Here is a 15,224-nt window from a genome sequence, read left to right as displayed (position 1 = left end):
CTATTTTTTTCTGATCATAAAATAGATACTGATCTCAAAATTTCTAATACTTTTCACAATACCTTCCCTAAGCAGGCACTTAAGTGTGACAAATATAAGGGCCTTTTTTTTTTTTTCCTGGAAAATCCATTTTTAATTAAAAAGGGGATTAGGTGAAGGGGGGTGGTTTACTATATCAGTATGGCACTTCCTAAACCATAGATAAACCATTAACTTCAGCCCCCCCCCACATACCCAAATTAAGCAAGTAAATACATTACTCCGCTTTTGAACAAACTGAGGATCAGCCCTACTCACCAAGAGCTCACAGGGGCCTTCTCCATGGAAAGACAGTGAGTGGGGACAGCCAAACAGGGTTTCAGATATCAAATAATATTTTAATTTCTGAATACTTTCAAATTTTCCTTGGAATATAACACACAAAGACTCGACCAAACAGTTCAGTTATTATAACTTTTACAGTATACAGAAATGTTGCACTTAAAAAAAAAACCTTCAGTTTTTTTTAAAACACAAACTGTAAACTCTAAGATACTGAATCAATCACATTATCTATAAGTGCCAACAGTGTTATTTTGTCATGCTGATTTCAATGGTATTTTTTAAAAAGGGAATATCAACAATTATAATACAAAGGGTTTGCAAATATACAAACAGATATAGGATTTTCATAACAATTCAAGAACTAAGCGGGACCCAATTCCAATTACAAAAGTTCACTTTTTATTCAAAACCTCAGCATGTGTCTTGGACACATTCCTTGGCTGCCAATAAATTCCACAGTTCATTCTCTTTCTTAAAATATTTTTAAAAAGCTAGGTTTGTCTTGGTGTCTTTTTTTAGGGGGGGGGGCAGGGTAGGGAGAGTTAAGTGTTACATGTGGTTCCTCTAGTTCTCAAATGAAAGAGTTTAAGTTCACCTAAAATTTTTGGTCATCACCTATAAGTGCGTTTCCATCATCTTTGAGTTTCCTTTTAAAGTTTTATGTCTTCCTATGATATTTTCATGGACTCAGTTTTAATTCTTGGAGAACATATATTTTAAGGATACACAGTTTTTAAGAAGCCAAGATTATATCAAAACTTATTATAGAACCACAGAATAAACTGGTTTGGAACCAGGAAAGTACAAAAAAAAAAAAAAAAAAGTAACAGCTAGAGGTACATAGACACAGGACAATTAATAATTTGGAAAAAAAAAAAAAGACTTACTTTCTCCATTCTGCTAATTTTCTCCCAATCTCCTTAAATGCACTTTTAGCAATAGTTTTCAAAAATTTACCAAAAAAAAAAAGAAAAAAAGACTAATTTCCTTTTTGTACAAAAAAAAAAAATTGATAAGTAGCATGTTGTTCTGACCGACACAGGAGTTTTTTGTATTTTTTTTTTTTTTTTAATGCATTCTGTGAAAGTTCATTTGACAGTCTTTTAAATTTTTGGAAATTCACAGTCCATTAAATTCTTCCCCTCTCTTCTTCTAGCAAACTTGTAACATCCTTTTATATCCTTTCTTAACAGAAGGAATTTAAGCAAACAAACGAGTCTTTTGCCTTTTCTTTCTCTCCCCCTTATGGTGATCTTTTTTTTTTTTTTTTTTTTTTTTTATTGAATTGCCATATACGGCCAGTTAAAACTGCTGCCGGACAGTAACATATCCCGGATGAGGGTTTCGATGGGGGTTTTACCTACCAAACGGACGAAAAACAATTGCTCTATGACTGAGGAGGAGACGGTACGCAGAGAAGGGAGGCGAAGCAAAAGCTTCCCGAATCGCGTTGGTTGGTTGGGGTACTGGCTCCTAACGTACTCTTCCAAAGCACACTGGGACTTTTCCTGCAAACTTTCCACATGGGCTACATCAGAGAGACCACAGGCATCTGGAAGAAAGTAAAAAAAAAAAAAAAAAAAAAAGAAAGAAAAAAAGAAGAAGAAGAATTCAGTCATCAGATTAAGAGGTTTGAAATGGGTCACAAGAGGTGTGTGTATATTACCCAAACTGCCCCAACCAGAGTTGGAGGAAATGCCTAGGACTGAAAACTTGGGGGGTGGGGGTGAGAGTGAGGAGAGAGCAGGAGATGGTCCTGGGGTATTTGCTTAAAAATAAAACCCAGCTCTGGGCTGCTACAGGCTTTCACTGTCCCCGTCCCCTGGCTTCGTCACTGGGAGGCCCAAGCAAAGTGCATTGGCTAAAATCTGTCTCAAGTCAGTAAACAGAAAGACAAACGGATGAAACCAAAAGTGCTAATGCTCCTCCCTCTCCCCCTCTGTAAATAATAGTTAGGCTTATAATTATAGAGTGTGGGGGGGTGACAACCTGGCCCAGCACCGAGGAATGGCGTCCACGACCCAGCCTCAGATTGTCCCCAAAGAGGACGACTCATTTTTCTCCAGTCTTTGAAACTGATTTAAGTGGCCCTTTAAAACTGATCTTGTCAGTTTAGCCTATTGAAGGGCAGCCATGCAAACTGTGATCTCTCTGTTCATTTGAGCTGTTTCTTTCCCCCCTTTCTTCTCTCTCCCTTTTTCTCCTACCCCCCTTTATTTATTTTTTTAAAAAACCCAGGTCCCTCCAAAGGGAACCCTCCTCCCCGTTATCTTCAGGAAAACACTTTTCTTTTTCTGATACGTAAAAATACAATAAGTGCCTTTGAGATGAGAGGCTTCTCAGTGAAGGCGGTGCAGGTTGTGACCTGACCTTTTGGGGCTCCCCAGACAAGACGGGGGCTAACACATACACACTGTGAATCTTAAAACGGGGCTTCGAAGAAAACAGCCATCACCACCTCCGCCCCACGAACCAGAACCCACTTGCAATCTTTTCATGTGTGTTTCCAGTACTCTGCCTGTCTGCACACGGCATAGGTGTCTGTGGTCAGGAATTAAAATATCTGTTTGCATAAACCTCCTTCCCTGAGCATCGCACTGGCTCTGAATCAGATAACAGGAGCCTTTATCTCTTTGTGGGGTGATTTGTATTCCCCACACAGGCCTCTACATTTTACAAATAGTAATAAATTAAACTGTTACGACAGTATCAGGCATTTCTTGCCTTGAGAGACCAAGGGTAAGGCTAAGAGCTAACAATGATATCAAGAAATTAACAGCCACCCCCATGGCCTGGGAATGTGAGCTGGGTGAGGGACTGTGAGGCAGGGCTGGAGGTAGCTGTGGGGTAGGGAACTGTCCTGCTCTTATGTTTGTATCAGCAAACGTTCCCGTTATGACAGGTCCCCCGAGGAAAATAATCCAGATTCAAGCCTTTGCATACAGCTCTTCCTTGCCCAGACACTGCCCTTTCATTGATCACCTGAGGACTTTTGAAGCCACAATTTGGGGTGGCGGTGGGGGCTTTTATGTAAAAAACAGCAATCCAGAAAAGACTCAGAACCTACAATAGATGCAGCTAATGACTTGGGTCCCCAGGTTTCCTTCAAACAATAAGGAAGAGACTGTGGATTTTTTTGTCTGCCACATGAAATCACAAAGCTCTCTCCCACTGTTCTGATTTCAAGTTGAAAAAACAGTGGGTGACTTGGTTCCAAGCCCTGCCCACGTCCAAATGGTTGGTATGCTGACTTGGGAACCCCTTTTCCCTCTCGGCCTTGACAAAGGGATCAGCTGTCAACTTAGAACAAGAAGGGGGGGGGTGATTTCCACCCACCTGTGCTAGGCTGAACTCAGCCTGGAGGCAGCCAAAGGCTCAGGTGTGGCCCAAAGTGGAAAGCCAGCCACTTTCAAAAATCATTTAGCCTCAAGAGTTAATTAATATTAGATCTATTACTCACACAGGTTAAACTACATGCAAACTAATTAGATTTCATAATGCAGTCAATGATGGTTTTATATCTCCAGCAACATTCATACCCAGCCCAAGTTGGCAGACACTTGGAGTTGTTTGGAAATTACCTTGTGTGTGCCTAAGCAGGGTAAGCAAGAGGCTGGGATCTTCAACCCCCTGCAGACATGCTGAAGAGTTCTGATACCACCCCCCCTTTTCCTCTGGCCCCTTTCTGGCAGTCTGCATTGTTTTCATCAGAATATGATTTTCAAAATTGGTGCCCTCTGGTTGGATTTGCCTGGAGCTCCAACTCCTGTTAAGTTAACGGGCAAACTTTCCCCTGCAAGATGATGCTGGGACCGCCCCAGTGCCCAGGGGCATCTCCTAGAGGCTAAGCCAGGGCGACAGAGAGAACCGTGGGGTAGACAAGATTCCACAGGCTCAGTGGCCCAGGGGGCCTGGGCTAAGGGGGTTTAGCTCACATCCCAGCCCAGCAGGAGGGCAGCAGCCAGAGAGGCCTCCCCTTGGCCCATTTTGAGAGAATCTGAGTCTGAAGCATCCTTCCTGCAGCCCAGTCTTCCTCCCCTCTCCCACACAGGCCTGGTGGGGCCCAGCAGCTATTCAAAGTTCTCATCCAAGTTGCACTCAACAGTTTGGCCTGTCAAGGAGCAGGTTGGTTGGCTCTGGGGACTCCCAAGTTGTCTGGGCCCTAACTCTGGGCTAGAGGCCCTTGGGCACGAGAAGAGAAGGCTCCTTCCTACCTGAGGTGAACAGGACTATGGCCTTGAGGCAGCTGTACTCAGCGGAGTCAACGTGCAGGGCCTTGAGCTTCTCCACTTGCTCTTGGAAGATCCGTATGTGGTCCATAAAGGCGACCACCCGGTCGGCGGACATGGGGGAGGCGTGGAGGCCTGCGGCGGCCAGGAGCGGGGCAACGTGGAGAGGCATGGAGCACTGAGCCGCGTTCAGCACAAACAGCTCGCTCCAGGTGAGGCGAAGCAGGGCCACCTGGTCGGTGATCTGCAGGTCAGGGAAGAAGGGGATGTTCCGGGCCCACTCCACGGCGCTGAAGAGCATCCGCGCGGCCAGTTCGCAAATGTTCTCGATGCCCATGATGTTGTTGGGCTGCATGCACTGGCTGCCGAAACGCGACGTGGGATAGGGCTCGGCGCGCAGCAACAGAGAAATATATCCCGACAGGTACGAGTGGCAGTTGAGGGGGTCCCCGTTGGTCAGCGCAAACTGCCCGTGGGTCGGCTGGGTGGGCGGCATCCTGCCTCTCTGTACCGCTGTGGGGAAGAAAGACACTCCTTGGTTAATGACCAGCCTTGGTCCCCAGCGCCCCTAGCAGGGCCTGCCCCAGCCCGACCCCCACCTGACCCAGACCCTGCGCAAGAACAGGAGGCCTGCCCTCCAACCAGAGCGCCTGGGAGTCGCCAGAGGAGCCCTCCTCTCCAGTCACACCCAGGCCAGCTCTGGCGGCTCAGCGACACACTTGCCTCCGAGGCCCGCTCGGAGCTGGGCCGCCGAGGACCCAGCATTGGCCACTTTGCCTCGGGGTCCCCGGCGCGGTGGGCGGGATATACATTCTGGGGGCATCTTTCTTCTTTACTGCTAAACAGCTGATATTTCTTATTGATTGGAGGAGAGGGAGCGGGAGGGGCGAGTCTGGGGGGTGGGGTGGGGAGGGAGAGACTCTTTTACAAAAGACACAAGGGTTCGCCCCAGACGGCCTGTGGCCGCCCCGGAACGACTCTCCCCCAAACCCCGCAGCCCCAGCCCCAGCCCCAGCCCCAGCCGGGCGGGAGACTCCGGTGAGAAACGAGAGGAGAGCTGAGATCTGGCGGCAGTCTGATCAGTGTGCTCGGAGAACGGAGACCGAGAGAGAGGGCGGAGAGAGAGGCCGGCCACGGCGGGAGGAAGCCGGGGAGAGGCGGGGAGCAAGCGGCCGGCGCAGCCCGCGTAGGGCCCGGGAGGGCCGGGGAGCGCCGGCCAGGCTCGGGCCGGGGCTGTTATCTGACGCCGGACGGGGGGACCCGCTCTCCCAGAAACACAAAGAAACCCCGGCGATCGCTGGCCCCAACCCGGAGCCCGCGCCCGGCGCCCGGCGCGCCATTGGCCGAGCCCGACTCGCAGTGCTCGGCGAATTTTCTATCACAAAGACCCAACTCGCGCAGAGCGAAAGCAGCCGCCCGGGGCCCTCGCCCACCCTTCCCCTAAGTCCCTATCGCGCTCTCCTCCTTTCAAAAGTGAAAGGAAAAAAGAAAACAGGAATTTTTTTGAGCAGAATGTTAATCCACGGAGGGTCACATGAGCGCAGCCCGGGCGGCAGCGTTAATACGGCGAAGTGCATAAAATTGCCATTTGTAATTTGAACCTCCCGTACAAAAGTACAATCTCAGGTTGGTTTTTTTTTTGAGAGGGTGGGGGCTGGGGAGAGGTGGGGAGGAGGGACATATGTTGAACATGCAGGAAAAACCAGGGGAGAGAGAGAGAAACTGAGAAGAGAGAAAGAGAGAGGGCGATAAGTAAACCAGGCTTTAAAACCACAACTGCAAACGGCACCCATCCCTTGCAGAAAGGCGAACTCGAAGGAACTCACAATCCACGCAAACCGGCCCAAAGAGAGAGTGGAGATCAGTCGGCCAAAGCATGCGGATCTCGGATCTGGGGGAGGGGGGTGTGGGTTCCAGTGCAGAACTTGCTTCTAGTAGCAACCCCCTTTGGGCTGCAGGGCAGAGCTGGGGCTCCAGGGTCCTTACCCAGAGCAGGCTAGCCAAACGCACCCAGGGCCCCGGGACCCCAGGCGAGGGGGGGGGGGGGAGAAATGAGAGGCCGATACCTTCCCGTCTCATGCCCACTTTGAGGCACTTTTTGAGGCGACAGTACTGGCACTGGTTGCGGTGGTGCTGGTCGATGGGACAGTTCCGGTTGGCGCGGCACGTGTAGCTCAGGTTCCTCCGCACGCTGCGCTTGAAGAAGCTCTTGCAGCCCTCGCACGTGAACTGGCCGTAGTGCTTGCCGCTCGACTTGTCCCCGCATACCACACACTCGATGTGCTGCTGCTGCTGCTGCTTGTCGCCGCCTGGACCGCCAGGGCCGCCCTGGCCGCCGGCCGCCGTCTGGGCCGGTGTGCTGGCCGGGCCCCCTTGGCCGGGCGTCTGTGGCGTGTGTGGGGCGCCGGGCGGCGGGCCGGGCACGGGCGGCGCCTGCGAGGCCTGGCTGCCCTGCGAGCCGGGCACCTCGTCCTGGGGGTCGCGCCACGTGCTGACTACCATTGCCATATCTATGGGGGCCGCGTCCGGACTTCCTGCTCCCCTGGCTGCGGGCGGCGGCGGCTCCCGGGTCGCGGGCTCCGGTGCGCCGCCTTTTGTGTGTGCGAGGGTGCGAGAGGGCGCGGGAGGGCGCCCCGGGTGGCTCGGGGGCTGGTTGGTTGAGGTTGGTTAGTTTTTCCTTTTTTGTTTCTGCTTTTGCAAAGTTTTGTCGATGGCTTGTCTGGCCCGGTGTGTTTGTTTTGTTTGTGTCCCTCGGCTCAGCTTTGTTGGTTTCGGGGGGCTTTCCGCCGGGAGGGGTGGGGAAGGGCCGGGGGAGAGCGAGTGAGAGCAGAACGTGGAGAGAGGGAGGGGAGGGAGAGCTGCAAGTCGATTGTCTGGCTTCAAGAGAGAAGTAGGAGGCAGAAAAAAAAATCTCTCCAAAGATCTCGCTCGCTCTCACTCTCTCCCTCCCTCTCTCGTTCACTCTCCTGCTCTCAGAGCTGGTGTGCCGAGGAGTTGGAGGAGGAGGAGGAGGAGAAGGAGGAGGAGGAGGAGGAAGAGAAGGAGGAGAGGCGACTGTCCGGGGGCCAAGTCCAGGGCAGCCCACAGTCAGCCATTCAGGAAAGCCATCGAAATCGAGAGGACTAGGAGAGCGGAGGCGCCGGGCGCGGGCGCGCCCAGAGAGCCGGGCAGGCCGGGGCGGAGGCCGGCGGCCCGCGGAGTGGCCGGAGCGCTGCCCGGGTCCGGGGGAATCAGCATGAAAGTGGTCCGCGTCCGGCGCTGCGCGGCGTCGTCCTGGCGCTGGGCCGCTGCCGCCGCCTGCCCCGGGCGCCCGGCGCGCGCCTGGCTCGCTCCGGCCGCCGCCGCCCGCTCGCGCCGGATGGAGGCCGCTCGCCGATCCCTGCGGGCCGCCGCCGCCGCCGGAGCCGCCGCCGCCGCCGCCGAAGCCGCCGGGTCGGGCCCGGAGCCGCCGCGTCTAGCGCCGCCGCCGCCGCTGAAGCCGCTGCTGCCGCTGCTGCCGCCGCCGGAGCCGCTGGTGCTGCTGCCGCCGCCGCCTCACACACATAGGGAAAGAGTCAACTCGCCGGCGGCGGGGGAGAAATGATAAAAGAGAGAGAGGAGGGCAGATCACCACCTAGAAGCACATCCTTCGTGCGCAGAGCGGGGAGAGAAAGACGGAGAGAAAGAATGAAAGAGGGAAAAAAAGGCAGCACGGCACCCGGAGAAAGGAGGCAACTCGGGAGAGGAGGAGGAGGAGAAGAAAACACACACGCGCGCACGCACACACACACCGCGGAGAGAAAAGAACAGAGAATCAAAGTGATCAAATATGCTAAAAAGGGGGGCGCGGGAGGGAATGCGATTTATAGGCGCCGGGGCTGGCAGAAGTGGCTTCTCCGCGATCAGCTCACTGAGCTCTCTATATAGTGAACTTTGACACGACTGCTGCAACTTAGCGCACGTTGCCATGGCGACGGCGCGCCTTATAAGGCAGCAGCCGGGGTTGGCCTGGCCAGGCGCGCGCGCGCCGCCCCCTCGCCGTCATTGGCCGGAGCGCGGCGGCCCCGCCATGGCGGCCGCGGGCTCAGCTCGGTCCTAGCGCGAGCGGCGCCGCGGCTCGGGGCGCGCGGGGGGCGCAGGGGGACAGGGTGGGGGCAGTGGCGTCCCCGCCGCCGCCGAGCGGGGGATGGGCCCGGGGCGGCCCCGGGCGCGCGGCCCCCGCGCTCTGCGCATCCCGCACCCCGCACCCGAGGTTTCCGCCCCAGCGGAGAGAGGAACGCGGCGCGCAGACAAAACGCCTCTTAAAGGCTCCGCGAGAGGCTTTGGATGGAATCGAGGACTTCGCCTCTCGCAACTTGGCGATGCCACGAAACCCAGCGCTCGCGCACCACCCGGGACTCCCGGCGCATCTTTGTGCCCACGACGCCGGAGAAAGCGAAAAGTTCCCCGGTTTCTTTGCAGAGGGGTAGTGGGTGGGGGTGGGAAGGTGCTGCGAGCCGAGCTTGCGGGCAATTTCCAAACGAAAGCTTTGGCCCAAGCCAGGTGATGGTAGACCCTTCTCTTAATTGACTCTGATCACTTGCTTGGTTTGTTGGCTTTTTTTTTTTTTTTTTTAAAGAGGGGAAAAAGCGGTTCAGAGTCTGTCTTTGCCTTGTAGGGTTAACATTTCACAGGTATGTGGCCTGACATTTTAATTGCTCAAATAAAGCATCTCGGATGCTAAGAAGCAGAAATAGACTTCATCTCATTGTCATGACGCAATTAAAATAAATTTTTCTCAACTTTATCCTCTCTGGTTGGTTTTGGCTAACTCGGAAGCCAACATCCTGCCACACACCCAGTCATGGTGAGAGAGGAAAAGACCGATCTTCCTGCTGCTGGGCTAGCAGGGGTCGCCTCACAGCCTCCCCTGTTTGTACCCTCTGCACACACATGTAAGCGTACATGTATGAGATATACTTTTGTCCATGTACCCAGACAAAGACTTCAGCGACTCTGCTTCTAGGTCATAGAACAGTGGAGTCCGGACTTCATTGTTCCTTAAGTTTCTTTAAAGCATTCATACAGCCATAAAAACACACCCAGAGATTCTGTCCCAAATTAGGAATAATACCAGTACAACTCAAAAGAACCACATACCAGCCATATTCTACCCCAAGAAATCCACTCCAATAAGACCAACTTCATAGTCTCTGCCATTCTGTTCAATGGGCTAAAATCATCCAGATGGTGTGTCTCTAAATTCCAGGGCGCTGGGCTTTAAACATCAAACATCTAGAATTGCCCCCCTTCCCCCAGAACACACTCTATTCCAATGCACCTTTCTGTTTGATTAGGACGAGTTAGTGGGTTTTGATGATTCCATATCCACAAAAGAAAACTGTGACTCCGTCACACACACTTTGCACCAAGAGAAACCTGTAAATTTGTAAGCTAACCAGGTTTATGAACAATTAAAATATTTTACACAAAACACGCCGAGCCACAGGAAACGTGAACACATATAAATAGTAATGAACAACCACAAGAAAGCATCCTTGAGAGTTCAAAACATCAAAAAGATGAAGCATTTTTTAAGAAAAAAATCAACCACACATAAAATTGACATGTGTAGATTTCATTTTGCGTTTAATACCCTTTACACACACAGGCAGAATCCAAGTTAGAGACTAAGTGGAGACGTAGATAGATAGGGGCTAGATTTTAGGGAAGAAAAAAAAAAAATCCTCTTTCCGCTTCATTTCTGAAACCTTCTTAGTTCCCACCCTTTCTCTGCTAAAATCACATATTTCACGAAAGCTGCAGGTATTGGGATTATTTGAAAGTTGTAAAAGAAAACCAAAACAAAAAAAACACAAACAAATACAAAACCCCAAACCCTATAGTAGACAGTGAACTATCATAAACCTCGTGTGTAATGAGACTGCCACAGGGCGAGGCAGGCTGAGAATGTCAGGTTGATTAGAGGCACAATCTAACTTTCTCCAAAAGAGAACCAGAAGCATGAAAAAGAAATTATTCCAGGGAAGGAATTTTTTTTCCCCCTTTCAATCTCTATGATTCGAGAAATTGCCTAGTGGCACAAATGTCAGTAGATTAGGGGCTCGCTCAGCAGTGGGCTGGGGTTGCAATAGGGATTCTGATGGGTGTTCCCATTTCAATGTCATAGAAGAGAGAATAATTGATTATGGGGGAATCTGAATTTTGCCTCATGTATCGACACTTCCACAGCAAGATACACCTTTTACAAACATGCAGTTGGAAAATTCGGAGGGGGAAGAGTTTCCCCAGTCCACTTAGAGATATTTGCTATTTGAAGTCCACTTTGATGGCCTCAAATTTAAAATGAAGAATTTCCCAACAGAATTGGAGCCTGCTGGGCTCATGACCACTGAGATGCCATGAAGTAAAAAATGTTTCACTCTGTATGTTAGGGCTCATTCATAGTTATGCAGATGCTATTAAAAAGCCCCCCACCCCCCAAAAAAGGTATTAATTGTAGTTAATTTTACTACATAAAAGGACTGCAGACAGAAAATAAAATAAAAGGAAAATATTTAAAAATCTTATTTAGAGATGCTTTAATAAATGAAACAGCTGAAATAAAACAGCTCTAAGATTCACTGATAAATATCAATATACTGTTAGCGTTTCAAAAAAAAAAAATCTAGCCCACTCTTTTATTGCAGATGTAAATTTATTTTAATGAGAGGAATGGCAAGCTTTAATTTGGCCCGAGAAAGTTGGAAAAACATTTGTCTTACTCTGGGAATCAAAAGCAAAGAAGAAAACCCACCCAGGAATATGATTTTATTACAGAAAGTGGACTGACTGCTGTAATTCTTCACAGATTAAATCACGATATGAATACAGACCCCAGCAAATGCCGAGTTTAACTCTGAACTCAGTAGAAACCAGCTCTGTCCGCCAGGATTCATTGAATCCCTCCTTCCCCTCAATCTAGTCCGTGTGTGTTTTTCTCCTCCACCACACTGGAGCTCCATGAATAGGAAAAGGGGCTTCCATTGTGTCCTTCCAACTTCCAAGTCAATGCAATTTTTAACCACTGGCTTGTGGTACTTTGAAAATCACCAGGGGCTGTCAGAGTTGGGTCCTCTGAAAAATTTACAGTGCTAAATCAGAGCATATGCTGGGAGGGAAAAAATTGCTTAAGATTGGAATAAGTACAGTATCTGTCTGCCCCCTAGCGTAAGAGTCCTCGCTGCCTAAAATTCAACTTTAAAAGACAAGGAGCTCTTAAAGGGAAACGACTTTAGTAGGCATAGGAGAATGAAACTTCTGTACATTTTAATCGGAATCATTTCCCAGGATTTAAAATTAATTGGCTCTGGCTTGGTTGGACCGGACCTGGATGTCGCCACCTCTTGCGTTTCCCGAATCACTGGCTGAGAGGTGATGATTTTTTTTTCCCCCTCCCTGAACTGGGTGTATGTGCGTCCCTCTCACCCCCTCCTCTCTTTTTCTTTCTCGGTCTCTGTCGTCTCTCTCGCTGGCTTTTTAAAAATGAGGACCCGATCCTTGAACGTTCTGGACAGAGCCCAGAATTGCTTCTTAAGTCAGCCCGGCGCGGTTGCAATAGACAGCAAAAAGGTAAACGTTTGCCTGCAAGCCGCAAGCCAGCTCCACCACCCCGCCGGATGGTGAGTACCCTTCTTCGTCGCGATTGTCCTCCTAGCTTAACCGAGCGCTCGCCACCCCGCGCCGGGCCGAGGCGCCGGGCACAGCTCGCCTCCCTCCCCGCCTGGCTGCTTGTCAGATGCACAAGGTTGCAGCTCAGCGGCCAATCGAACAGTCAATTCGGATCCTTAGAGCGAGCCTAGCAGCCCCTTTGCTAGAAAACCGAGTCATCTATGGCTCGGGGGAAAAAAACACGCTTAGAGGACTGGTTTGCAGTTTTGCTCTACCGGAGGCGATGAGTTTGAGCAGCGGGGACCAGAGGGGAGGCACCGCAGTCTTTACGCTTCGGTTTAACCAGATTTTGGCATCTTCGCAATTGTATTTCCCTCCTCTCCCCCCCCCCCCCCATCACCACACACATGTAATAAAATATGGCAATGCATTGAATTGACTGTCCCCCCTTCCCCGAACCCCTTAAACCACAGTCCTAGGCATTTCATACACATTAGCCACCCGATTTTAAAAAATCCCCAAGTCATCCCCAACCCCACACAGCACAAGGAGAAAAGTAAGAGGAGAGAGAGAGAGAGAGAGAGAGAGAAAGAGAGAGAGAAAAAATAAAATACTGTAAGCAAACATACCAAAACCATATTTGCCTTGTTCAAGGTCCCAAATCGCTTGCATCTTTCTTCTAAAACTGGAATAACTCTCCTTTAGTTTGGCGGGTGAAATACACGCTTTGTTGGACCCCTGAAAAGATGTGTCTTTGATAATTAAAGAGACTCTCTTCCTCGGTGTTTATCTAAGCGATTGTGCAAACTGATAAAAAGTAGGCACTAGCCTGCAGGGAACCAGTCGAAGGGTGAAAGGAGAGGTCTTCTACCTCAAGGAAGTGCTTTCCCATGTATCAGGCGCGCTCAGCCTTGGAAAACCCTGCACACTAACTTTAGAGAGGTTTCAGGGAGCTTGTACATAGCTGCTGAGGAATGCAAGCCTCGCCTTTAAGAAAAAAAAACCCCAAACCGTAGGTAGGAGATGTCTGGAGTGATCCTTGTCTCTCATCTCATTCCTTAGAAGGAAGAGTGCGTTGTTACACCTTGTTTGGGGCTGGAAAGAGGAGACTTTAAAAACACCCGTCCAATTGAAAAAAATCTCCCAACTTAATGAGTTTAGTCGGGAGGCTGGGGCAAAACGGCTCAGCCTCAGCAGAAAACCGCCAACTCCGGGCGATCCTGCAAGGCAAGACGACCCGAGGCACAGCCAAATTCCACTGTTTGGGGTCGAGAGGGATGGAGGCTAATCCTAAAGCAAGTTGGAAAAAAAACAGAGGTGGGAGAGGAGGGGGGGAAAGCTGCATCCCCTGCCTGGCTGACAGTCTCTCCTCACCCTGAATCAAAGATAGAACTTGCAGCAGAAGAGTAACGCTTTTCCTAAGAATCCATTGGAATCCTCATTTTTCTACTTTTAACTCAAGTTCCCCCAAGTGATTTTCCCCTCGCCCCTGCGGATTCGTGCCCCCCCCTCCATTCCCAGTCCCCATTCTAGAACTTTCCTAAAGAGGAAACCTGTTCCTTTTGGGGGGAGGGGGCCCCCATTTCTTGTCATCAGATAATGAATGCTTAATTCGCCTCTTCCATACCCCCACCCCCCAAAAATGAATAAAGGCAGCGGGGAATACAGTAACAAGAGAAAATGAGAATAAAGTATGCTGCCCCTTGCAGTTTAATACAGTTTTAACTAATGGATTTTTTTGTTTTGTTTTGTTTTAAGAGAAGAATAATGGGGGAACACGGGTCTTTTATTTTAGGAAACTGTATGGTAAGATGTATGTCAGACTTGACAAATGGAACCAAAGCTCTTCGGCTGCTCCTTGTCCTTGTCTTAAACAGGAATTAAGTTAAACACAGTGCTGAATGTTAATTACATGTTTACTGGCTAATGAAAATTACAAATGGTTTTGCCACCTCAAAAACAATGATGAAAACTCTGAAGACACTGTAATTATATACTTTGAGGGAAATAACTCAGAATATTGATCATAAGAAGTGTAAATCTTTTTTTAACTATTCATTAATACCATAAATATGGGCTACAGAAGTTTTTCCTTGCGGTTTATCTCATCAGTTACGCAGAGTAGATGGATAGTGAAGATCCTTTGGGAGGTGGTGAACTCATTCTCTCCGAGAACGAGGCCACTTGTGTAACTGGGGGGCGCCCCCCCCTTTTCGCCCCCGCCCCCTTTAACCCCAGCAGAAGGTCGAGGGATAGTTGAGCAGGGGGGCTGGGCTCAGGGCAAGTGAAGGTGATCGCAGCCCAGCCTCTCCCCTCCCCTCCTCTCTCCTCCCCTCCCCCCTCCCCTCCCAGCCAGGTCTGATGGATGACCGCCTTCCCCGGTCTGGGCGCCTGTCGGATAACCTGGCATTCAGGTTGCTAATGGAGGACAACTCGCTGCAACCCAGCGACATGCAGCCTTGACAACTCCAGCCCTCTCCTTTCTAGGTGGCTAGGGCAGTTCATTGCAAACAGAAGAAAATAAAGTTGAGGGTGGAAGTGGTTCCTGGGTAAGGCGACTCAGGCGCGGAACCAGAACTGGGTTCCCTGGCTTGGGGAGCAGAGAAATATTTTTGCGCTTTGTTTGCTTTTAACTTCGGCCTGAGTGGTAGCTTTGCACCTTCTGGCAGCCACTGCGATCTTGGGGGTCAAAGGTGAGGGCTGCACTAACCCTGAAAGGCTGGTCTGGCCGGAAGGCCGAGCACAGGGAGGTGTAGGAGGTTGTCAGCCACACAGCCTGGCGCTTCGGAGGGGAACCCTCTGAACCCCGCTCTGGGGGGCACAGCACCGAGAGCGGTTTTAAGTGCAATATTGAGGATTTTTAAAAAGTGCCCTAGGCTTGTGGGACTGGAGTCCTCTCTTTCCCAGAGAATTCCCAAGGCACTGGTCTTTGTCTTAGAAGGAATGGAGTTTCTGAATGGTGTGAAAGGGACAGAGAGGGTCGCTTCAAATCGATTTTATTTGTCCTTTCTGTCTTTTCGGATCAACGCCCTTCAATGGGCA

At 50.3% G+C, this 15,224-nt stretch overlaps 1 protein-coding gene across 3 annotated transcripts; it reads right to left on the bottom strand.

Moving 5' to 3' along the window:
- Positions 1–356: 356 nt before the first annotated feature.
- Positions 357–13,232, bottom strand: NR2F2 (nuclear receptor subfamily 2 group F member 2). 3 transcript variants are annotated; one of them, XM_036278110.1, is made up of 3 exons: positions 12,812–13,232; positions 4,539–5,066; positions 357–1,876 (listed from the first exon to the last, which is right to left on the bottom strand). In XM_036278110.1, exons 1-3 carry the CDS (start codon positions 12,852–12,854, stop codon positions 1,602–1,604), a joined length of 846 nt encoding a protein of 281 aa, XP_036134003.1. In that variant the 5' UTR covers positions 12,855–13,232; the 3' UTR covers positions 357–1,601. The 3 variants fall into 3 exon arrangements, with proteins under 3 accessions (XP_036134003.1, XP_036134001.1, XP_036134002.1); XM_036278108.1 differs by lacking the exon at positions 12,812–13,232 and adding an exon at positions 6,620–7,701; XM_036278109.1 differs by lacking the exon at positions 12,812–13,232 and adding an exon at positions 5,277–5,982.
- Positions 13,233–15,224: the final 1,992 nt, after the last annotated feature.

Source organism: Molossus molossus, unplaced genomic scaffold (assembly GCF_014108415.1).
Source record: "Molossus molossus isolate mMolMol1 unplaced genomic scaffold, mMolMol1.p scaffold_m16_p_24, whole genome shotgun sequence".
Taxonomy (NCBI): Eukaryota; Metazoa; Chordata; class Mammalia; order Chiroptera; family Molossidae; genus Molossus; species Molossus molossus.
This window is presented reverse-complemented; position numbering and strand designations above follow the sequence as displayed.